At 39.6% G+C, this 23,517-nt stretch overlaps 1 protein-coding gene across 1 annotated transcript in view; it reads left to right on the top strand.

Moving 5' to 3' along the window:
• Nucleotides 1-23,517, top strand: part of vps35l (VPS35 endosomal protein sorting factor like) — a 164,894-nt gene that overhangs the window by 109,042 nt on the left and 32,335 nt on the right. Inside the window, exons 24-28 of the mRNA XM_070900915.1 lie at nucleotides 712-810; nucleotides 1,402-1,479; nucleotides 3,412-3,526; nucleotides 19,391-19,530; nucleotides 21,237-21,402. Coding sequence (XP_070757016.1) covers nucleotides 712-810; nucleotides 1,402-1,479; nucleotides 3,412-3,526; nucleotides 19,391-19,530; nucleotides 21,237-21,402 — 598 coding nt within the window. The remainder of the gene's footprint in view (nucleotides 1-711; nucleotides 811-1,401; nucleotides 1,480-3,411; nucleotides 3,527-19,390; nucleotides 19,531-21,236; nucleotides 21,403-23,517) is intronic.

Here is a 23,517-nt window from a genome sequence, read left to right as displayed (position 1 = left end):
AAGCAGTTAAGGTAATTTGATTTTTTTTAAAATGTGAATCAAATACAAGGAAAAGCACAAACTCTGATTTTTATGATGCAACTTTAAAGCAAAAACAAAATTATTTCAGTGTTGAAGTGTGCACCCTCCCCTGCAAAAGGTTAACTTCACTGAGCAACATCACAGGAGATCTGCTAGTCTTTATAAAGCTTCAACTAAATACAGTGATTTCAAAACAGTAAGAGATGCAAAATGTTTTAAGTGATGCAGCCTATTCCTGATAATGCAAAGACCTTTTTTGCACTAAAAATTGGAATTATCCAGTGGTCTAATTTAATAACGTAAGTAATACATCAAAGTGGGAATTAAGTGTTTCAATTGTCAGAGAATTCAAATCAAGCAACTTTAGATTGAGGGTAGACAATATATTTAAGTTTTTAAATTTGTTGTTATTTCTCTTCCTTTGTTTAAAGGGTCTACAGTACTGTAGGACAAGCAACTTGGATAGATGATCCTTTTCGACTAGTGGAATATTTAGTCTCCACTTTGGCACTAAATGACACACATACCACTCTGCTGTGGTACATTGAAGCGCCAAAGCAGTCCTAATATTAATTCAGTTGTTTTTGATGGGTTTATTTTGTCAGCTGTGGTTTGTGCTAGTCTGAAGTTTGTTTTACTTCCACTGTTCTTTTGACTTCCATGTATTTTTCTCTCAATTTTTATGGATAGGTTTCATTTGGTCGTGACTTTGAGCAGCAATTAAGTTTTTATGTGGAAGCCAGATCAACATTCTGCAACTTGGAGCCTGTTCTTATCCAGTTGATACATGTGAGTAGACTGTGCATCACTGAGATAAGCCAACTGATTTAAATTTATATCCCAGCTGAGCCTATATTATTTCCATTAAATCCCTAAACTTGTGCTGAGAAGTGCATTTACCCAACATCAATTATTGGTACAAGTATAGCACAATATTTGATACTATTTTAGTTTCAAGCTCAAGTTTGCAGTTGCACATTTCAGAGTATTTCAGGAGGGGGCGCTCTTAGTCAGTACATGCTTTTGTTAAGGGCAGCTTGTCACTTGGTGTTTACAATGCGTAATATCTCGGAGGAAAATCTGTGTCTAAATAAGTATTTGTTGGTAATTACAAATGGCAGCCCAATGAAAATTTCACACTTCAGACTCCATGAAGTTATTCGAATTTGGACCAAAATGTGATCAATTTGGTTAAAAACATAAAAATGTTAAATTAGAATCCAAGAACCCTAACTTGATAATTCATAGTTAATGCAATTTAGTAAAAACAATATTTTGATTTAGTAGGTTCAAATCTGCTAGATGATGTTGAAATACCCTTTAGGAAAACATAAAGCTGATTGTAGACATGTAATGCTTGTGTTGTTCCTTTCTGTAAAGAGTGTGAATCAGCTTGCAATGGAAACGAAGAAAGTAATGAAAGGCAATCATTCCAGAAAGACGGCAGCATTTGTGAGGGTTAGTGTTAAACTTCATTACTGCTTGCAGGAATAGGAATGTTGCCCTTTTAATTCTGCTTTGAAACAGTGTTTTGTTAACCTGTATAACTCCATTTATGAGACATACAAAACACAAACACAGCTTTTGACATATATTTAGTTATTTCTCTGCCAGTTTTTACTCACTGCTTCCGGAAGGTGTTCATTCCTTGCTGGGGTACAATTCATGTGGCCATTATGCATGTGTCTGCCTCGATAGTCAATGTTCTATTCAACCACATCGGACATCGCAGCTCAGCCCGATGCTGTCCTCACCTGATACCTACACCGGCACACTTCCCACAAGGGCCATTGGTTAGAGATCAACACAAGAACGCTGATGAGTTTTCTCCTCTTGGAAAACAGTGGATCTGAGGTCAATTGTTGCACCCCTGTTGCTGTCCTGACTGAGATAAGCTAATTCAGTCCAGACTGCAGATCTAAACTGGAACCTTCTGGTCTGTTTCACTTAGGTACTCACTGAGAGAAAGAGACATTTTTTATCCTCTCTGCTTCCTTCCACAAAGAGTAAGCAAAAAGGCATGTTTCTGCCCTAAAAGAAAAGGGATGCTGCTACTATTTTGGAACCAACCAAACAACTCCAAGTTCCTTTCGCTTCCCCCACTCCTCTTTCACCCCCCCCACCCCCTGCTGCTTCAAGCTATTTCTCTGAGTAAGCATGATGCAGTAGTAAATTAATAATCGTGCTGTCATATCAATCATAATACCAGACATTGGGTGACCTTGAGGCTTTATAAACATGCCAACTTTAGGGTGCAGTGCTCCAGGGAAGTGGGAGGGAGTAGAATTTGGTAACCATGAGGGCAAGTTTTTTATTTTGATGTGGGTTTATATTTTTAAGATTGTTTTGAATTGTAATGGCTTTGTCCAAAGATGTGGTTTCAGATAGTGTTGAATCTGCTTTTGTCCTGAAAAAATGCATGTTAAAGTTAATTTAAAGAAAACTTGCTTTCAAATCTAAAAATTCTCCAGAGGGTGAAACTCATGAAAATGAAGCGGTATTATAATTTGAATAATGAATTGGCTAGATTAGGTATTTATCAGGGTAGTACAAAGTCAGCAGTATATCATGGCTAGTTGTGTCATCAGTTCCTGGTAATTATTTAACATTTCATTATCATCCGAGTGATGAAATGTTAAGTACTTTCTGTGTTTGACAATTGTTTTTTTTTTAAACCATGGCGTGAACTACTTCATGCTCTAGAAGTGACAGGGCCCCATGTATTTGTTATAGAGAGCTGTAATAGACTTGGGTGCTGCGCCAGGGCCCATGGATAAGGCCCATGGATATGTGTCATGGATAAGTTATTGTTGTTGATTTACCTTGTCTTTGTTCACACATGCCTCCAGTGCTGTGAGCAAGATATCTGCAGATGAGCATGACTATTTAGCTCATCCATTCTGGCAAAACATCTATAACATTCGCCCCTCCAACCAACTGTTTCTTAAAGTATGGCTTTCACTACTCAATCTAGAAGTTTGTTAACTGATGCTGCAGTAACGCTTCAATTTTGACAAGAAATTGAATCCATGATCGACCTTGTAATGTCTAAATGGCATTTATTTTGTCAAGCAAAAACTTTTTTTCAAACTTTTTTTTCTCATCTTCAAAATAAACATTGAAATAGAGGAAACTGGTAAGAGTAAAATAGAAAGTAAAGTTAAACATGTAAATTAAAAGTTAAAAGGATGATCATTTTAATTGACATTTGTGCACAAGAGAGCAAAAAAGATCAGTGTTCAGCTCAAGCATTGAAATGTCTGCAATTTATGAAAGTGTTACGGTTTGCTATATTAATAGTTAATGACTGCATACCAAGTTAGTTCTGACCCAACTGAGCTGCATATTATTCCTTCTAAGATGAACCGTGTTTCTTTCACTGACTCACAGGCTTGTGCTGCATATTGCTTCATCACCATTCCATCACTGACCAGTATCTTTGCACGTCTTAATCTCTACTTGCACTCGGGACAGGTTGCTCTCGCAAACCAGTGCCTTTCACAAGGTAAGATGAAATAACTCAAAACTATTAATGAATGCCATCGCACTCGTGTTGCAGCAGGCAGTTTAATATCTCTAGGTATTTGCATGTGCTCAAACTCACATATAGCAATCCATTTCAGTTGTAAAATGGTTCTAATCATGTAATTTAATTGCTGTAGCTTTTGAACTAATTTAGATCACCTTCACACAAATGAGAAAGTTGATTTTATGGTGGAAAAGTAAGAATTTAGCAGTGGGAGGGGATCTTCAGGTTTACGCTATTACAATATTTATATTTACAACCTGTTTCTTTATTGATTGCGTGCCAGTGTAGGAATTGAGTGACTCAGCACCAAAATCGACTGTGCTCTGACATTGCTGTTTCACCACATGTTCGAATCATACAATGGTTACAGAAGAAGGCCATTCGGCCCGTCGAGTCCGTGCCGGCTCTCTGCAAGAGCACTTCAGCTAGTCCCACTCCCCTGTCCTTTTCCCCCAAGCCCTACAATTTTTTTTCCTTCCAATTCCCTTTTGAAAGCCACGATTGAATCTGCCTCCACTACCTTTCAGGCAATGCATTCCAGATCTTAAACGCTCTCTGCGTAAAAAATATTTTCCTCATGTCGCCTTTGGTTCTTCTGCCAATCACCTCTAATCTGTGTCCTCTGGTTCTCAACCCTTCTGCCAATGGGAACAGTTTATCTCCAGCTATTCTGTCTAGACCCTTCATGATTCTGGACACCTCTATCAAATCTAAAAAAATGTTATGGGTGATTCCTGAGCAAAGGTTCTATACAATATTCTGAGTTCCTTTGGGGTAGACACTGAATTATTTCTATGGCTTTTTCTTGCACTACAATTAAAGTGTTTAACATTTGAATTCAGGATACTGGCAAACCTCCATTTTAGCACCACATCAATATTTGCAATGGAGATACACTTTATCAGGTTTCCTCTATATAGATGAGAGATCACAATTGTCTCTTGGCTCAATGCATGTATCAGCTGGGAAGCAACTAGATTAATTGACAATAAAATGTATTTACTGTGTGTTCATTGTGCACATTTAAGTATTGAGTATTGCATATACATGTGATGTGCAAAGCTAATTTTTCCTAGAGGGAATGAATAATGTAAAACTGCTTCCCAGTGTACTTATATTTTTATTGCATTTTATTTAAATACACTGATCACCGTGTCTAATGGACATTGTCCATTTTTTAAAGCTGGTAATTTATTATAATGTGCATAGAAACATTCATATCAGTATACACAAAATAAGTTTATTCAAGATGCGGACTTTATGCATGACTGCTGATGTAGGAAACAAAACTTGGTGGGTGGTGGAAGTTAGTATTATCCACATGTATTTTAGTCTGGGAAGTGCCTACTGGCAATTATACTCACGGTTTAAAAAAAAAAGTAAATGTGTGTGTGTATATAAGGGCCTATTCAGTTCTTTAAAATGAGCACGTTTTTGGAATTGTTTCATATGCAGTTAATATATTTGAGCTATATGATAAGACAAATGGTAATATGTTGTAAAACAGATTTTCCACTTGCTTAATGCAGTACTGAGTTTTGCTAGAGTAAATATAATATGAGCTTATTTGTAGTTCTTGGATGCTGGCTCTAAAATAAAAGTAGAACAGAAGCAGCTGGCTCCTTTGTAAATTCTGTCTTTTCCAGCTATCATCTTCTAAATGGAATTTATGCCATTGGTCAGGAAAAAAAATTGAATGAATGCAGTGATGAGCATGTTAAGGTTAATTCCAGCTTCAATCTGTTCTCTGCAATTTTTTTTTTAATGTACATACATATTTTTTTTTTCTTGAAATGAATAGCTATTTAAGAATTCTTTGCCGAAGCATTAAAACGTAATTTTAAAATGATCTGGTGCCTTACTTGGTCAAAAGGGTGAGTGACCCAATTAGGAGCATCTGCTTTCATGTCTGTCTTTCTCAACTGAGCCATTGGCGACACAAAAAATGAGTCCAGGTGCTTGGTGCAGTATAACTGGCATTATTAAATTGTAGGCAGGTCCATTTGATGAGCATACTGTATATTTTAATCTTGGTACTAAATTACATTTGTTTTCACTGCAGTTAACAAGATAAGTTTAAGACCAAATTAGCCATTGCGTACTTTGAGATTTCTATTGAACAAATCTATGAATTATGTAATTATAAGATGGCATTTAGAAACTATTGCCTCTCTGTTAAAAGTGTCCTATGATGCAACATCCAGCATTCTTTTACTGCCTGTAATTTGTTTTTGGGATTGTACATTCTGCATCCTAATGCCATTGTAAATCTTTTATAAATCAGCTTGGAAAACTTGAAGAGAACTCTCTGGTTCAAGGCACATATTTTAGGCACCTCTGTGTTTTAAAAAAATATCACAGGTCAGACATTGCAAAAAGCACATACATTTGCTTTTTGTTTGCTAGTGTACAATGTTATTCCCCATTTATCCAACATCCATCATTTATACTATTATATTTCTTTAAAGTTTTGAGCTTTTAGAATCTTGCAGTGTTAACATCTAATGGATATAAACTAGGAAATAGAAATGGCATTTATTTGAGAATGGCACCAGCTCCTGGGATCTTCGGCCTTTAATCTTTGATTTATCTGTAAGCCTTGGGCAACTCACTAACACAGACTCGAGAGTGACGACAGCTGCTGGTACTCCCATCGTTGTAACTGTGATATTTTTACTTAAAAAAAAATCTATTTGATATTTATTTGAGAACCTGTCAATATTCCAAATGTTCAAAATGACATGCAGTTGCATAGGCTTTCCAGCCAAATCTTGACATACAACTTATTTCAATGCATTGGAACAGGAGAAGCTTAGTACTGAGATTTTTATAAGCCTCTAACTTTTCAAGTGTAAAGTTAGAATGTTGTAAATGGCATCCAGATCTTTATCATTTCTTAAGAATTTGTGTTACATCTGTGAAAATACAACAGTATGTATGATTGCCTTATTGTACAGTAACAGTATCTGGATTTTGACTCTGCAAAAATGCCACTGTTATAACTAGCATAAAGGACTTTGTAAAGCTCCCCACTAAAAATGGCAGAAAATAAGTCCATAGCATAAATGTATGTACAGATTGGACCTCTCTGGTCTGGCATCCTTGGTAATTGACCGGTGCTGGACCAGAGAATTTTCTGAACCACGGGAGGTCAACTCGTGACAACGACCCGGACGCGTTCTGTGCAGAAGCCTACTGCACAGCATTTAGCCGTCCAGAATCATCTGTTTTTTAAAAAATCCTCAGGCCCAGCTTCGGCGCCTCAGTTAGCCGCCTGCCCTTCCCTTCCTTTTCCTTGCCCGCTTACCTCAGTGAAAACCAACACCTCAAAAAAACCACATGCATACACACAAGAAAAAAACTAGAGATTGGAGATAAAGTCGAGAGACGCCAACCCTTATCCACAATCCTACTCCCGGCGCCAGTCCGTGTGTAAGCCGCGAACAGCCTGACTGGTGGAAGCAACAGCCTCCTCGCACCGAGATACACACACACACACACACACACACACACACACACACACACACACACCCCCGAGACCACGGTGCCGCACACGCACAGATAGAGAGAGAGATGGCGAGCTGCAGACAGCACCACTGTGCAGCATGCACGCGCTCTGTGTCTGTGGCTTCTGCTTGCAGCCTGTGGCCGTGGTCCCCAGCACCAGCAGAACCCGCACTGACTGATAGGCGCTCCAGCCAATCGCTGCACACACTCACTGACTGACAGCCGTTCCAGACACGCATACCACAGCAGCACCCCAGCCCAGTGTAGCCCGCGCGCTGCAACACCTCTTAAAGGGGCAGTCCACGCTGAGACTGATGCCGGAACAGGGATGTTTCCGGACTAGAGTCCCGGACTGGAGAGGTAAAACCTGTAGTAGATGTTCTTTTATACTTCAGTAGTCCAGTTATCAGTATTTTGTGGTATAAGACAAATTTCCATATACATTTACAGATGTTCGCTCTGTTCATTGCTCGATTCTTTTGTCGCACTGTGATGCCCTAAATGCATTCCATAAAATAGGGATTCGCTCTGTCCAACTGAATAAATTGTTTTTTTATGATATGAAATATCTCAAGTTCTGAAGTCAGTGTTGAGATAGTTGACTACAAAGCAATTTTCATTGCAGACTACTTCTACTTGCTCATGTACATTTTTTCCAAGTGAAAACTGCTATCACATTTAGCAAAAAGTAGATTTTTTTTTAAATTTTGAATTTTTAAAAATATATTTCCTACAATAAGTAAAGGTTTTTTGTGGGCTCTTGACTGTATCCCTTTGTAAAACCAGAGATGCCCAAGACTTGAATCCTTCAATGTAGAGCAGCACACATTAGCTTTAAAGTTTTATAAACTTTCATGTAGAATTCTGAAGATTTGAAGTTTTCATAATACAGGTAACTCTCGTTTATCCGAATACGGATCTAACGGAAAACCCGCTGTAACGGAATTTAAAATATTGTGTCGCCACTTCTCACCGGTTGTTTTGATTAGCACGAAGTTCATTTTAACCAATGAATAGGTTTAATTTTCTACTTTGCCACCTGAACGGTAACCTGGAAGAGCAAATCACCCACCTGTTGTAGATCTTTCTGTTGCAAAATCGCTCCTCTGCCCTTGCTTTGCTCGTGCGTGCGTGTGTGTGTGCGTGTGTGTGTGCGTGTGTGTGCGCGTGTGTGTGCGCTGCTGCAGCTGCTGTCTCTTGCGGCCGCCGCTGACGTTGGGAACGGGGACAGTGCCGACAATGGGTTCCAGGCACAGAACGCAGCCCGGAGAGCATGCTCCGGAACCCCGGAGCTAGACAATCTCTTCCTCTAGGCCACCTGCAGCCACTCCCAATGCAGCATTTGTCCCTCGCAATTACAGTCTGGCGGAAGTACATACATGCTGGTAATGCCCATCTTTTGTATACTTAACTGCCTTGTTACTGTTTGTAGCTGATTTGTATTTATTCATTAAAGTTTTAACTTTAAAATGTAAACTCGCCCTAACAGAAAATTTGTTTACCTGGAATTGCCGAATCTCCGAGCGATCCGGATAAACGAGAGTTCCCTGTATCTGAGCTAAGAATTTTATTTTTTTGCATCTTGGAGAGGCAAACTAGGAAAATTACAATGGGGAATCATATGAAAAAATAAATTAGAACTTGGCGCATGAATTGAAAATAAATATTGTAGTTATGTTTGAAGCTATGTTGCTTAGTTGTATCCTGAAGAGGAATAATACAGCAATTTTACTGGTAGTATAAGAACATAAGAAAATTATAAGTATAGCTTGATTTAATGAAAGGTAGTTGATACTTTCTATGTTAGTGACTCAGATTTCACATTTGAATATGGAAGTAATATCCTTTATGGTACTGACAATCTGAGATTTTTGGTTTAAACCTTCTGAAGTACAGGAGTGGCCTAATTCAAAATGTTTGTCATGCTTACAGTATTGATACTAACAGGGACAGTCTTCCACTCATCCTTCACTTGTGCTACTTTTTTCTCTCCCTCCTTTCCTGAAAACAAATTAATTTGCATGATGTGGAAATCACGAGGGAAGGGTGTCATTTAGAATGATGCAGCATGGAAGGAGGCCATTTGGCCCATTCTGCCTGTGCCAACTCTTTGAATGAGCTAACCAATTAGTCCCACTCCCCTGCTCCTTCCCAATAGCCCTGCAAAGTTTTTATTTTCGAATATCCAATTCCTTTTTAAAAGTTACGATTGAAACCGCTTCTTCCACCCTTTCAGCCTGTACATTCCAGATCATCGTAACTGGCTGCATTAAAAAAAAAATCCTCACCTCACTCCTAGCTCTATTGCCAATTATCTTGCATCTGTGTTCTCTGGTTTCCGACCCTCCTGCCAGTGGAAACAGTTTTTTCCCGTCTACTTTATCAAAACCCCTCATAATTTTGAACACCTCTATTAAATCTCCCCTTAACCTTCTCTGCTCTAAGGAGAACAATCCAGCTTCTCTAGTCTCTACACCCTGCTACCATTCTAGTAAATTTCCTCTAACCTCTCCAAGGCCTTGACATCTTTCCTAAGGTGCCTCTAATTATACAGCAGGAAGAGAGGATAATGCGACCTAAATAAATCACATTCACTGGAAGGCTCCTCTGTTTTGTACCTCCAGTAGACTTGAACCTTAACTTCACCATTCCGTATTACATCAGCAAAGTCATTCCATTCATAAGATAATTATAGCTGAGGAAGGCCATTTGGTCGATCTTAGAAACTATTCTCTACTGCAGCATCTAATTGCTTCATAAATGATTTGATAGATTATTATGAACAGATTTTTCTTTTGTTGAAACCACTGTACAAATTATCACATTTGCCTTGGTCAGGATTAGGAGTGGGTTGATTGTATGGACTGCATTCAAAGAATGTGAAGTGGACTGAGTGGTACAGTTGTTGGTATACTCTCCTTTTACCAGTTGAGTTTAAATCCAGCCCAGGCTGATTGGATGAAGTATCCTCTGTTGATTGCCAGTGGCTGTAATAACTATATGGCCTGGTAAATCTGTAAATCATGTAAAGTATATTTCTCTGTGGGTAACTGTTGAATCCCCCTAGCTCAGTTCCATAACACAGAACTGGCTGAAGATTTACTGTACATCTAAAGGGTTATTTGATACCTAAAATTTTGACTCTCATCTGAACTTTTATATAAACCTGACTAATTCCTGCACTATTGAGTGACTGAGTTAATCATCTCTTGCCCAAGTTGTCAAAGATCAGAACAGAAATATGAATTAACATTCCTTTATTAACACATCTGCAATATGATTACAAACATCATAAGATTAAATATTGAGTTGTACACACAAATTGAGTATAGTTAATTGACAGTGCAAACGGTTAACGTGCACAGTTTATATGTTTCACCTTAACGGAGTATCAGCTGGGCTACTTAATATAGAATAAATTTATGCTCAGTGTCCTAGATTAATGTAAAAGTAGCAAGGTTAATTTACAGTTAACCCATCTGTTATACAAGGAATTTGACACCTTTGAATAATACATATATCTAGGTATGTTTAAAGTCTATTTCAGTGTATTGCTGATAAACTCCTTTAACAGTGTTCTTCCTTGATTTCATACAATCTTATCCTTCCAAGTCAGATTTTGTAGAGTTAAGTAGAACTGTCTTACTGTGGATCACTCTTATTCACTTCTGGGGAGCTTTATGGGTTTAATCTTTGTAATCGCAGTATTCTTCCTCCTCTTTTTGGTCGTTGTCTGCTCCTAGTTTTTTAAAATTCTTTCATGGGATGTGGGCGCGCTGGCAAGGCCAGCATTTATTGCCCATTGCTAATTGCCCTCGAGAAGGTGGTGGTGAGCCACCTTCTTGAACCGCTGCAGTCCGTGTGGTGAAGGTACTCCTACAGTGTTGTTGGGAGGGAGAGGCTGGGGGGAGTTCCAGGATTTTGACCCAGTGGCGATGAACAAACAGCGATATACTTCCAAGTCAGGGTGGGTGTGACTTAGAGAGGAACTTGGAGGTGGTGGTGTTCCCTCCATCATAAGGTCAGAAGTGGGGATGTTCACTGATGACTGCACAGTGTTCAGTACCAATCGCAACTCCTCAGATAATGAAGCAGTCCATGCCCGCATGCAGTAAAACCTGGACGACATTCAGGCTTGGGCTGATAAGTGGCAAGTAACATTCGTGGCACGCAAGTGCCAGGCAATAACTATCTCCAACAAGTGAAAGTCTAACCACCGATATCTAACTGTGTATGTTCTGCTGCATCTGCATTATTACTGACTCCTCATTTCAGTGTTTCTACTCGGAGTCTTGAACCTCTTTGTAGTTTGTCAGACTAAACTTCACTTTTCAAATAAAACCTTCTCAATACCACCTTCTGATTTCCAATTCCAACTTTGGATGTCAAAAACCCAATCTTTATACCCTCGATTACAAAAAGTGAAACCCCTATTTTCCACCGAGACTGCTCAAACTCACAGTCCAAGTTTATATCTAATTAAATGTGCACTAGAGTGGGGTACTCGAGAATCACCAATCCATGGAAACATTTCTCACCAAAGAATCAATACCTTGAGGAGGGGTGGGGAGAGGAAATCAAATAAATAGTTGTGGAAAGATGATAGGTGAAATTGGATTATTTTGCTGCTTTGTGATGAGCTGTAATTGTAGTTGATCTTTAGTTCATTGTAAGTGTGTTCCCTTTGGTAGTTGCCTTCATGCACGGTCAGGTAGAAAATAGGCAATAGAAATTTGAAGGAACATGAAAGCATTCCAGAGAAATATGATTGTGAGAATATATCCAACCATCAGTGAGCAGATGATGAATTAAATGGTGTTATATTTGGTCTCTGAATATTCACTGAAGCTTTATTAAAAGATGTAGACTCTGATTACAGAATTCTTTTTTGTTTGTGCACCTGTAGTTGCTTGTTGCTATTGTGAGTATTTTTAGGGAGCCTACAAGTTGATTATAGTGTAATTAAGCACTTGACAACCTAGAAGTTTATTAGACCGTAAAGCCGTGTTGGTATGTAATTCAAAACCTTCAATATATCTTTGTAATCTATAAAGTACCTTTGTATGAAACCGATTAATTTGTATTCAACAAAAAGTAGACCACTCTCGATGTTAATTAGATCTGTCTTTCTGTAATCTTGAACTAGAACAATCTGTCCATCTCACATAACTCAAACACTGACTTGTTTGTTGCTAGGCATCTACTCTTTGCATATAATGAGCAGTTGCATTTTATATTGCTTATTGTTGAAAATTGGTGTCATGACTAACTTTCCTATTGTGCCTTCAAGTTTGTGCTTGCTGTTGTGTCTTCTGTTTGTGTCAGCTGTTTAATCTATTTAACAATAACAAGCTCTTGCATTTATATTGCACCTTCAACATAGAAAAATGACCCAAGGCACTTCATAGAGCAATAAGAAAAAGTGGGGCCGAAGTACAAGAGCTTGGTCAAAAAGGTAGATTTTAAAGATGCAACGGAGCTGGAGTAGCAGTAGGAATTCCAAAGTACCAAGCCAAAGCAGCTGAAAGCACAGCCACCAATGGTGGGACATAGCGGATGTACAATTGACCAGATTTAGATAGGTGGTGGAAGAGGTTTGCAGTCATAGAGGAGGCTACAGAGATTGGAAGGGATGAAGTCATGGAGGGATTTAAACATACTGATGCAAATTTTAAATTTGAGACCTGGGTATCAGGAGCCAATGTAGGTCTGCAAGGGCAGAGGTGATGGGCAAGCAGGACTTGTACAGGATAGGATACAGGCAGCACAATTTTGGGTGAGCTGAAGTTTGGGGGATGGAAGACCAGCCCAGTCAGCATTTGAGTAAAGTCTGGAGGTGACAAAAGCATGTATGAGAGTTTCAGCAGCAAATGGGGTGAGATAGAGGTGGAGGTGGAGGTGGGCTATGGTATGGGTTGGAAGTCTTTGTGAGAGTGGATAAGGCATTGAAAACTTAGCTTGAGATCAAACAGGACACTAAGATTGCCAAATAGACTGGCTCAGCTTGAGACTGTCCAGGGAGAGGGATGGAGTCAGTGGCGTGAGTACAGAGTTTGTGATGCGTGCCAAAGACAATGCCTTCATTATTCCCAATGTTTAGCAGGCAGAAATTATGGCTTATCCAAAATTAGATGCTAGCCAAGCAGTCAGACAGCACAGATCCAGCGGAGGGATTAAGGAAGGTGGTGGAGAGCTAGAGCTGGGTGTTAGCGTACATGTGAAAGCGAATCCCGTATCTGCGGATGATGCTTCTAAGGGGATCAAGGCTAGAACCTTAAGGCACTCCAAGTGTAGTAGTGCAGGGCAAGAAGAGAAGCCATTTCTAGAGGTGCTCTATCTACGATTGGATTGGTATGAATGGAACCAAGCGAGGACAGTCCTATTGAGCTGGACAACAGAATAGAGGCATTGGTGGATGATGGTGAAGTTGACTATCAAAGATGAGGAGGAAGAAAAATTGACCATGATCAGAGTCACAGGAATTCCTTTGTGTCTTTGATTAGGGTAATTTCAGTAATGTGGCAGAGACAAAACTTGATTGGAGAAAACCAAACATGGAGTTGAGGGAAAGATGAGCATTGATTTGGGAGACAACACGTTCAAGGTTTGGAAAGGAAAGGGAGATTAGAGATGGTACAAGAATAGCGGGGTTGAGGATGTGTTTTTTTTAAGGGGGGGGTGGGGAGGGATTGTTATGACGGATGTTTTGAAAGTGAGGGGCTTGACATGCTAGGGAATAAATGAGCATAATTCAAATATGGATAAAAGCTGTCAAAGATGCTTATAAATACTGTCATGTTTGAAGTGAGTACCCCTTTTCTCTCCTCATATGCAAGTGTTCTCTGTTTTAAAACAAACATTCAGTATAAACTTTATCTGAAGTTGGATGGTCAGTTTGGAGGGAATGGGTTCAAGAGAGTAGGAGGTGGGTTATGGACATGATGAGCTTGGAGAGGGCAGGAGATGGCAATCTTTAAAACTTTCTAAATTTTACTTCAGCCGAAAGTTCCAAATTCATAATCATTATTGTTTCTCCCCAGCAGCTCTTGGGCAGCCTCTCCCTGCCAGTTCTGGGTGCCCACCATCTGTTGGCTGCCATATTGTTCCATAGCTTGGGGTTTAAAAAATAAAATAGTGAGAAGTAGAAATTGCAATTGACTGTGTAAGTAAAAAAAACTTGAGAGCCTTACAGAGACCTTGGGAGATATACAAAACAGAGTCGAGGAACAGTGAATGAGAGACGGGTACAAAGAGCAAGATACCACAATGAGAAAAATGACTTCTAGTTTGTCTTCCACTTTTCCAAGAAACAGCAGCAGAAAGAATGATACAGTAGGAGAGAGTAGAGACAGATTGTGAAAAGAGACAATTATATAACCGTATAATAATTTATTTTCTCTAGTGTACTTTGTTTTTAACTTTATGGAGAAAGCCATTAAAATTTATTTGTTAAGTAGATGGCTGGGCTGAATTATCTTGATTTTACAGCAGGAGTGCCAGCTGGACTTAAGTTATGAAGTGAATCAGAATCAAAATACTTTTTTTTTAATATATCTTGGAAACTAAATTTGATTCCAGCCTTTTATTTACTGGTGCCTTATGATTCACAATTGAACTGAGTCCCACCTCTTAGTGCTGGAAAGTGGCCCGTGTTGACCATTTGCCTTGGATTTTTTTCTTTGCCTTTCTAATAGGTTGGCCAAGATTCAGAATGAGCCATATGGGAAATTAACAGGTCCAACTTTCAACCTACTAACATGCATGTTTTAAGTCGACTCTATAGTATCCTATTTGTGCAATAAATGTTTTTAAAGATAAATGCAATATATTTCAATATACTAGCAAATTTTCCATGGCATTGCTCATTATAAAGCTTAGAAAATTCCCCCCTTCGGACAACCATCCTTCCCCATGCCCGCTTCTCTCAGACCCTGGCTATCGGAGTGTTTTTCTTTCCTCTCTCCACAGATGCTGCCTGACCTGAGTATTTCCACCGTTTTCTGTTTTTATTCCAGCTTATTATGGTCTGACACGGAGATATTTCTAGTTCATAACTATCAATCAACAAAGATATATTCCAGTAATAAGGAAAGATTTTAAGAGAAGGGAGAACCATCCGTGGCTAGCTAAGGAAGTAAAGGATGGTATCAAATTAAAAACAATGGCATACAAAGTGGCCAAGATTAGTGGGAGGCCAGAGGATTGGGAAACGTTTTAAAAACCAGCAAAGGACGACTTTAAAAAAAAAAAATAAGGAAAGGGAAGATAGATTATGAAAGCAAACTAGCAAGAAATATAAAAACAGATAGTAAGAGTTTCTACAGGTATATAAAAGAAGAGAGTAGCTAAAGTAAACATTGGTCCCTTGGAGGATGAGACTGGGGAATGAACAATGGGGAAATAGAAAAATGGTAGAGACTTTGAACAAATATTTTGTATTTGTCTTCACGTAGAGGACACTCAAAACATCCCCATAATGGATAATCAAAGGGCAATAGGGAGTGAGAAACTTAAAACAATCACTATTACGAAAGAAGTAGTTCTCGGTAAAATAATGGGACCAAAGGTGGACAAACCCCCTGGACCTGATGACTTTCATCCTAGGGCCTTAAAAGAAGTGGCTGCAGAGATAGTGGATGCATTGGTTGTAATCTACCAAAATTCCCTGGATTCTGGTGAGGTCCCAGTGGATTGGAAAACTGCAAATGTAACACCCTTATTTTAAAAATAGAGGCAGACAGAAAGCAGGAATCTAGACTAGTTAGCCTAACATCTGTCGTTGTGAAAATGCTGGAGTCCATTATTAAGGAAGCAGTAGCAGGACATTTGGAAAAGCATAATAGTCAAGCAGAGTCAGCATGGTTTTATGAAAGCGAAATCATGTTTGACAAATTTGCTGGAGTTCTTTGAGGATGTAACTAATAGCTTGGATAAGGGGGAACCAGTGGATGTGGTGTATTTAGATTTCCAGAAGGCATTCGATAAGGTGCCACATAAAAGGTTACTGCACAAGATAAAAGTTCAAGAGTTGGGGGTAATATATTAGCATGGATAGAGGATTTGCTAACTAACAGAAAACAGTGTCAGTATAAATGGATCATTTTCCGGTTGGCAAACAGTGGCTAGTGGGGTGCCACAGGTATAGGTGCTGGGGCCTCAACTATTTACAATCTATATTAATGACTTGGATGAAGGGACCGATGAAGCTAATGTAGCCAGGTTTGCTGATGGGAAAGCAAATTGTGAGGAGGGGACACAAAATCTGCAAAGGGATATAAACAGGCTAAATGAGTGGGCAATTTTTTGGCAGATGGAGTATAATGTGGGAAAGTGTGAGGTTATCCACTTTGGTGGGAAAAATAAACAAACAAATTATTATTAAATTGGAGAGAAATTACAAAATGCTGTGGTACAGAGGGACCTGGGGGTCTTTGTGCATGAAACACAAAAAGTTAGTATGCAGGCACAGCATGTAATCAGGAAGGCAAATGGAATGTTGGCCTTTATTGCAAAGGGGATGGAATATAAAAACAGAGAAGTCCTGCTACAACTGTATAGGGTATTGGTGAGGCCACACCTAGAGTACTGCATACAGTTTTGGTCTCCTTATTTAAGGAGGCAGTTCAGAAAAGGTTCACTAGGTTGATTCCGGTGATGAAGGGGTTGACTTATGAAGAAAGGTTGTGTAGGTTGGGTCTATACTCATTGAAGTTTAGAAGAATGAGAGGTGACCTTATTGAAACATATGATACTGAGGGGCCTCGACAAGGTAGATGCAGAGAGGATGTTTCCCCTCGTGGGGGAATGTAGAACTAGGGGGCATAGTTTCAAAATAAGGAATTTAGAACTGAAATGAGGAGGAATTTCTTCTGAAGGTTGTAAATCTGTGGAATTCTCTGCTGTGGAGGCTGGGTCATTGAATATATTTAAGGTGGAGATGGACAGATTTTTGAATTATGTGAGTGAAGGGTTTTGGGGAGCGGGCAGGGAAGTGGAGCTGAGCCCAAGATCAGATTAGCCATGATCTTATTGAATGGCGGAGCTGGCTCGAGGGGCCAAATGGCCTACTCCTGCTCCTATTTTTTATGTTCTTATGACACCAGCAGAGAAAGACACACTCATTTTCAGCTTACTGAATGCCATCCTGTACTTTTTCTGTTTACTGTTTACTTTTGTTAATTTTACCATCCTGTATCAATGTTCAGTTATCTTTGAAAGTGTTGGAGAAATTTAGATAGTTTAACACACAGTCCATTTTGAAGTCAAATAACAAGCTTCTTATTCTGAAGCATATTCAATATATTCAAAATTATCACAGGATTGTTAAATATTTCACTGAGCAAGCCACTAGTGGTACAGATACAAAAAGAAGCTATAAATGTTACGTGTTCCAGGGATGAATGAAAGCCATCTAGAGTTTTTTGTTGTCACTGTAGTATGCTCCTTGCTAAAATCAGTAAACAGTTGGTGCCTGATATCCTTTAACACAAGAGTGTACTGTGTTGTTGCGATGGTGATTTTGCAGTAATGACTCATCACGTCAAAAGGTGGACAGCTGTAAAAATAAAACAGACCTGCATGTACAGATAAGCCCTCGGTGATTATGTTGGGTCAACATTAATATATCCAACACCAACATTTTTTGACGGCTTTTCAACTTTTTGTCTCAACAATTAAATAAAATTGTACATGTTTTATTAGAAAGTATCCATGTACATGCTTTTGATTCACCTATAGAATTGGATTAGCTCATGTGTGATGGTGCATCCATTTTTGCTACTTTGGACCACCAGTTTTTAAGTGGAACGAAATGAAATTTGTTGCACAGCTTTATTTGGATCGTCTTTTTGCTTTGTCCATCATCTGTTTAACCTTGGGGGGGGAATTTATGTTGGCACAATATTTGTTTAGACAAACTGAAATGAGTTTGTTACAATTGAGTAATCTACATTTAAAGTTGTTTGACGTGTTTCCCTCTAATATTTATGGTATCGTCCAAGTACAACTCAGTTTGTACTCCTTTCCCAAGATGAAAGGCGGAGGGGAGGGGATGGGAAGTACTTCTAGTACAAAGTCTCGTAAAATAAAAATAATTATCGGAAAGGATTCTTATTTTTATACAGTATGTTTGGCCTCAAGACTTTCCATTCAAGGTTTTCCCACTTCCGTCCTGAGCAGTTCTGGTACTACAGAGGTGAATCTCAGTAGCTGTGAGGATTTTAGTGTGAGCTAGGACTGATATGGAGCCATTAGACCCCATAAAAATCATAGTGATAATTTATTTTCCCCAGTGGCTAGGGAGGGGGCGAGCCCAAGGCAGAAAAGGCACAGAGTTTCCTTGAGCATGGAGGAGCACTCCTGCTCCTTTAAGGAAAGTTTTTTTTTTTACTTACTGGCTTCCCAACTGGTTCACACGGCATGGAGGGCACCCCACTTAGGAGTGGATTAAAATGCCATCGGGGTCCCATGTACATCATGGCACCCCAATTTGCATTTATTAATGAGGCTGCTGCTGGTGTCTGGTGGGGTGGTGGAGGTCATCCGTTACCAAAACCAGCAGCATTCAAATCATAGAGCGGCTGGAACGTAATGGAAAATAGAGCCACTCGCTTTTAACTGCTCCCCCATTCTTTTCTTGCCAATCAGAGAGAGTTACAAGTCGGCTAATACAGATTGCTAGAGAAAATTGCGCTGTAAGCTTTCTGTGACGATAATGATCAAAAGTCCTCTACAATGTTTTTGCTATTTGTGATACAGGTAGAATGTCCGAAATCCGGGGTTCTGAAAACCAGACATTGTGTGGATTGCTAGAGTCGTTGTCCGGAATCCGGAAATATTTCCCGAAAACCGGACTTTAAAGCTGTACATACCTTTTCCGAGCAGGAATCCCCCAAAATATGCAGCCCGGTTGCCGGATTCGGGCCATCTGAAATCCAGAAATACCCGAAACTCGACCCAAGGGTTTCTGGATTCAGGACGTCAGATTGTCTCCAAAATCTGAAAATACCCAAAATTCGGGCCAGGGGTTTCTGGATTCAGGACGCCGGATTTCTTCTCCAAAATCTGGAAAAACCGGAATGGCCTCGGTCCCGAGGTTTCTGGTTTCGGGACGTTATACCTGTATGTGGTTATTTTTTCTCTAGTCAGTACATAACTGGAAGATGAGCTAACCCACACTATATAATTGCAGCCCTGATTGAATTATTAGTACACTAGAATCTTAGGGGAACGTTGAAGATGGGTGCAAGGAGCCTTTTAAGGAGAGAATATAATTTACATTATGGTGAAAGTATTGAAGTATTATCCTAATTACACTTTTTTTCCTTTAACTAGCTGATGCCTTCTTTAAAGCTGCAATTAGCCTTGTTGCAGAAGTACCGAGGATGATAAACATAGATGGGAAGATGAGAACTTCAGAAGGGTTTCTTCTTGAGTTTCTTAATAACTTCTTTTCCACACTGTTGATAGTGCCCGTAAGTATCCTTAATCGTGTAACTGATTTCAAATTTGATCCTGAATTTTTTGGGCAGAGAAGTGTTGGGGAACCGACCGCTGCATAAATCAGTATCATTCTGAGTTTTGTCCTTGGTTCCTCAGAGCTCCTAGTCTAGGCTGCACCAGCATGGGGAGGTGCTTGACTAAGTGCTTCCTGACTAAGAGTGAATCAGAAAGTTAATTGTCATGGGTCTGTCACCTGTATATTCCATCAAACTGATTCAATCAATATTTGAATAGGCTGGGACAGGTTGCCTGCTTGCATTCTTAGTTGGCTGGTGATTTATTGATGGGTAGAAAACACTCTCTTGTATTTTAAGTTCAGTTTGTGTTATGCACCCTTCAGGGCATGCATTATTTTCTAAAACAAAATGTCTTTGTACATTGCAGAACACCTGAATATTTTGATTTAGCTTTTTTTTTAAAAAAAGTTGAATTTTCAAAAGCTTGCATTTAATAGAGATGAATATAATTTTATGAAGCCATTGTATATTTTGGTTACACTGGCCAATCTGAGGCATCAAATTTGGAACTCTTTTCTCCAAAAGGCTGTGGATGTTGTTGGGTCAATTGAAATGTTCAAGGCTGAGATTGACAGATGTTTTAGGCAAGGGTATCCAGCTTTAAAGAGCCAAAGGCATGTAAATAGAGCTGAGGTACAGTGTAATTTTCTTCTGATATTCAAGCCAGAAAGGTTCAGGAATAGATAAAATGGAATTCAACCCCGTTACATAGTTCATACATTGGTTTAGAGATCACTATCCTCAAATATGCAGTTTTTGTTTTTGTGTAGGTCCCAAAAGATGCTGACTACTCTTGAGAAATAGTTGACAGTTTTTGATATTTTAGAATCTGACCTCTGCCAGTGTCTGATCCTTTGTTCTCTTTGACAAATGATAGGTTCAAAACCCATTTGCCTGCCTAATCTATATATCACCAATCCCTGTTCTCTGACGGTCTCAACTGCTTGTCAGACTGTGCGCTGTTGCTGTCTCTCCACTTTGCTGTGTCTAAGGCTGTGTGGCTATATTAAAATCTGGGAAATAGTAAAAGAATTAGACTGCTTTCCCTGCTGTAAGGCTTCCCAGCTTTCTTATCACGTGCTCCCTGACTGTGGAAGGAAGAGTATGGAGAGCCATAGAATGGATCATGTAGGTTTTAAGCTGACAAAGATGGAGTAGACCTTTGGGGAGTTTGGGCATGATGAGGTGGCAGAAAACACCTGAATGAAACCGAATGAAGGAGAGAGCAGAATCTTTGACATGGGAGCTGAAAAGACAGGATGCTTAGAGATGTGGAGAAGTGGGGGTGATTATTGCAGAGAAAAGCCAGGAAAACCTCAAGAGAGACAGGTTTGATCTTTGAAGATGTGGAATTGGTGGGGATATGCTGGTCTCAGTAAGTCAGCATTATTTACAGAACTGGCAGCAATTTATTTAGAGCAAAATATTTCAGAAAGGGTAATGGTCGATGAGAAAAATTAGTGATTGCATGTTTGTGATGAGCCACTTCTTTACTCCTGTCCTGCACTGAGTGAGAGAATTAGCAGGAATATGTCTGTTGGTGCATGGAGGGCAGGATAGGAGAGGGCAAGGAAGTAAAAGAACATAGATCGATTAGCTGACGCCTTCTAATTTACTGTAAACTATTTGCACATTAACCTAAAGTACATGTTTTTGGACAGGATCATCCAGAACAAGGTGTCTTATACTTAGTGAGAGGTCTTTTGAATGTGATCCAGGACTACATTTGGGAAGATCATACTGATTCAAAAGTGCGAATCTACATAAATGTTTTGCATTTGTTGGCTGCAGCAAGTCAAGAAACTTACCTCTACTGTGTAGATAAAGGTACAGTATATGCTTTTGAAGTTGTTTTACACATGGTTTGCTTTGCAAGAAAATGAATATTCTTCATTGTAGATCCTCCACACCGTGTAGAAGCAAAGTCAAGCTTGATAGTTGCAAATAAACCATGTGTGGAGGATGCAATGCACATCATTCAAAGAATGAAGGCTGTGCTACCAGGGAAGTAATGACCTTTTCCTGCATTTTGGTTTGCTGCCTGAAATACAAGGTACATTTTTCAATTTAAAATGTGTCATATTAGTCTTTCTGTGTGTGTGTGTGTGTGTGTGTGTGTGTGTTTGCCTATTTCTTCTAATTGCATAAATAGGACTGTTACATTTTGTTTCAATTAAACCTTTGTGATCGTTAAAATTTCTAATGGCAGCAACAATAAAAATTTCGGCATCTGATAGTACAAAGCACTTCGAAGTCAATGTTCTAAATCAGTGTGTTGAAGATTTCATTACTATCCCCAAAAATCACATTTTAATTGATAAAGATATTGGACAAGTCTTGAGAGTTTTTTTAGGAGCCAGTTGGTGATATATTTGAGACAAGACCACACAGGATTATCCCCCAAACTTCCTAAGGAAAATTGTGCCACTAAGGAGCCCCATTTCACAATCTAATGTGGAGATTGCAGTTTTTACAGATCAGCCATGATCTTATTGAATGGTGGAGCAGGCTCGAGGGGCCAGATGGCCTACTCCCTATTATTTGGTTATGTTATGTAGTACAAGACTGTTCAGATGCTCGCTTGCCCAGTTGAAAGTCCTCTGTAGCAACCAAAATTGAAGAGCAGAGGGACTTCAGGCCCTGTAACTAAATGCAATAATCCCAACAAGAAAAATAAGTAAATAACACTTCAGGTATGAAAGAGTTGCCTGCAACTCCTGATTTACTGACCACTGGTGTTGATCTTCAAGCACAGGCCATTCACGTCCCAGCCAACCATGATACTGAGTGGAAAATGCCAGTGTCTGTGTCTGCACAGAATGGAATTTTCCCACAGTGCAGAATGAGCATTTCCTGTGTTACATTGTAAATGAATCACAAAGTTGAAATTTTCATTATAAACATATATTTTTATTACATCCAAAGTTGCTGTAAACAGTCCTACTACACTAACAAATGGCTCCATTTTCCCCATTCTAATTGGATTTCATCCAAAAGCTGTACTATAAATTTTGATAGAGTAGTTTCACCTAAGGCTAACAGCATACTAGTGCCATTTCAACTTTAAGGTGTATTATGGTCACCAGGCCTATGTAACTTGAGTTTTCCCCGTGTCCATTCACATTTTGGCTGCCGCTCTGGACTCGAGCCCATCATTTCTATTTCCACTTTATTCTCTCTTTTTTTTTTTCTTTTCTCTTTTCTCTTTATCTCTCCTAGACCCTTCTCTCCTGTCATCATGCCATCTTTCATTTCTCCCCTCTGTGTACTCTATTTCCTAAATTTCTACCCCAACCCCTCAGCACTCCTCGACCTTCCTACTTTCTAACGTCGTCCTAGGCTTGATTCCCTTTTAGATAACCTACAGCTTCCCTTTGTGCCTCTCTTGGCATCCTCCGAAAGACCCACCAAGGCACTCGTTGCTGCCTCCTTACGAGCAGCAACCCCAACAACCTCATCCTACTCTCGCTGACCATCATGCCTGCTTGTGGCTAATCTTTCCCACCCCCCTTCCTGTCCCACTCCCCCTTCCCAGAGCTGACCCTGGAGACTCTGCCATTGGATCAGCTTTCACTGCCCCTCTTTGTATCTCCCTCCAGAATGTCTATTCACTTGTGAACAAGGCCCTTGCCATCCATTAGGCATATTGTGGATGATTACATTGGCATCACGGACTTAATGGAAACCTGTTGAGAGGTGATGACACCTTTCCCCTAAATGAAGCCTCCCCACTTGGTTATACTTTCCATCATTTTCTCTGGCCAAACTGCCGCAATGGCAGGGTGGCTCTCATCACTAAATCACACCTTAGTCTGTCCACCTACTCCTCCTTTGAACATCTCATCATGTTCCACCCCTCTCGCGCCTCATTTAAAATCCTCATTCTCTACCAACCACCCAAGTACCATGCCAATTTTCTCGATGAGATATCTTCATTGACCC

The sequence above is a fragment of the Pristiophorus japonicus genome, chromosome 15 (genome assembly GCF_044704955.1).
Source record: "Pristiophorus japonicus isolate sPriJap1 chromosome 15, sPriJap1.hap1, whole genome shotgun sequence".
Classification (NCBI taxonomy): Eukaryota; Metazoa; Chordata; class Chondrichthyes; family Pristiophoridae; genus Pristiophorus; species Pristiophorus japonicus.
The sequence above is the reverse complement of the archived record's forward strand: the minus strand, read 5'-3'. Positions and strand labels throughout refer to the sequence as shown.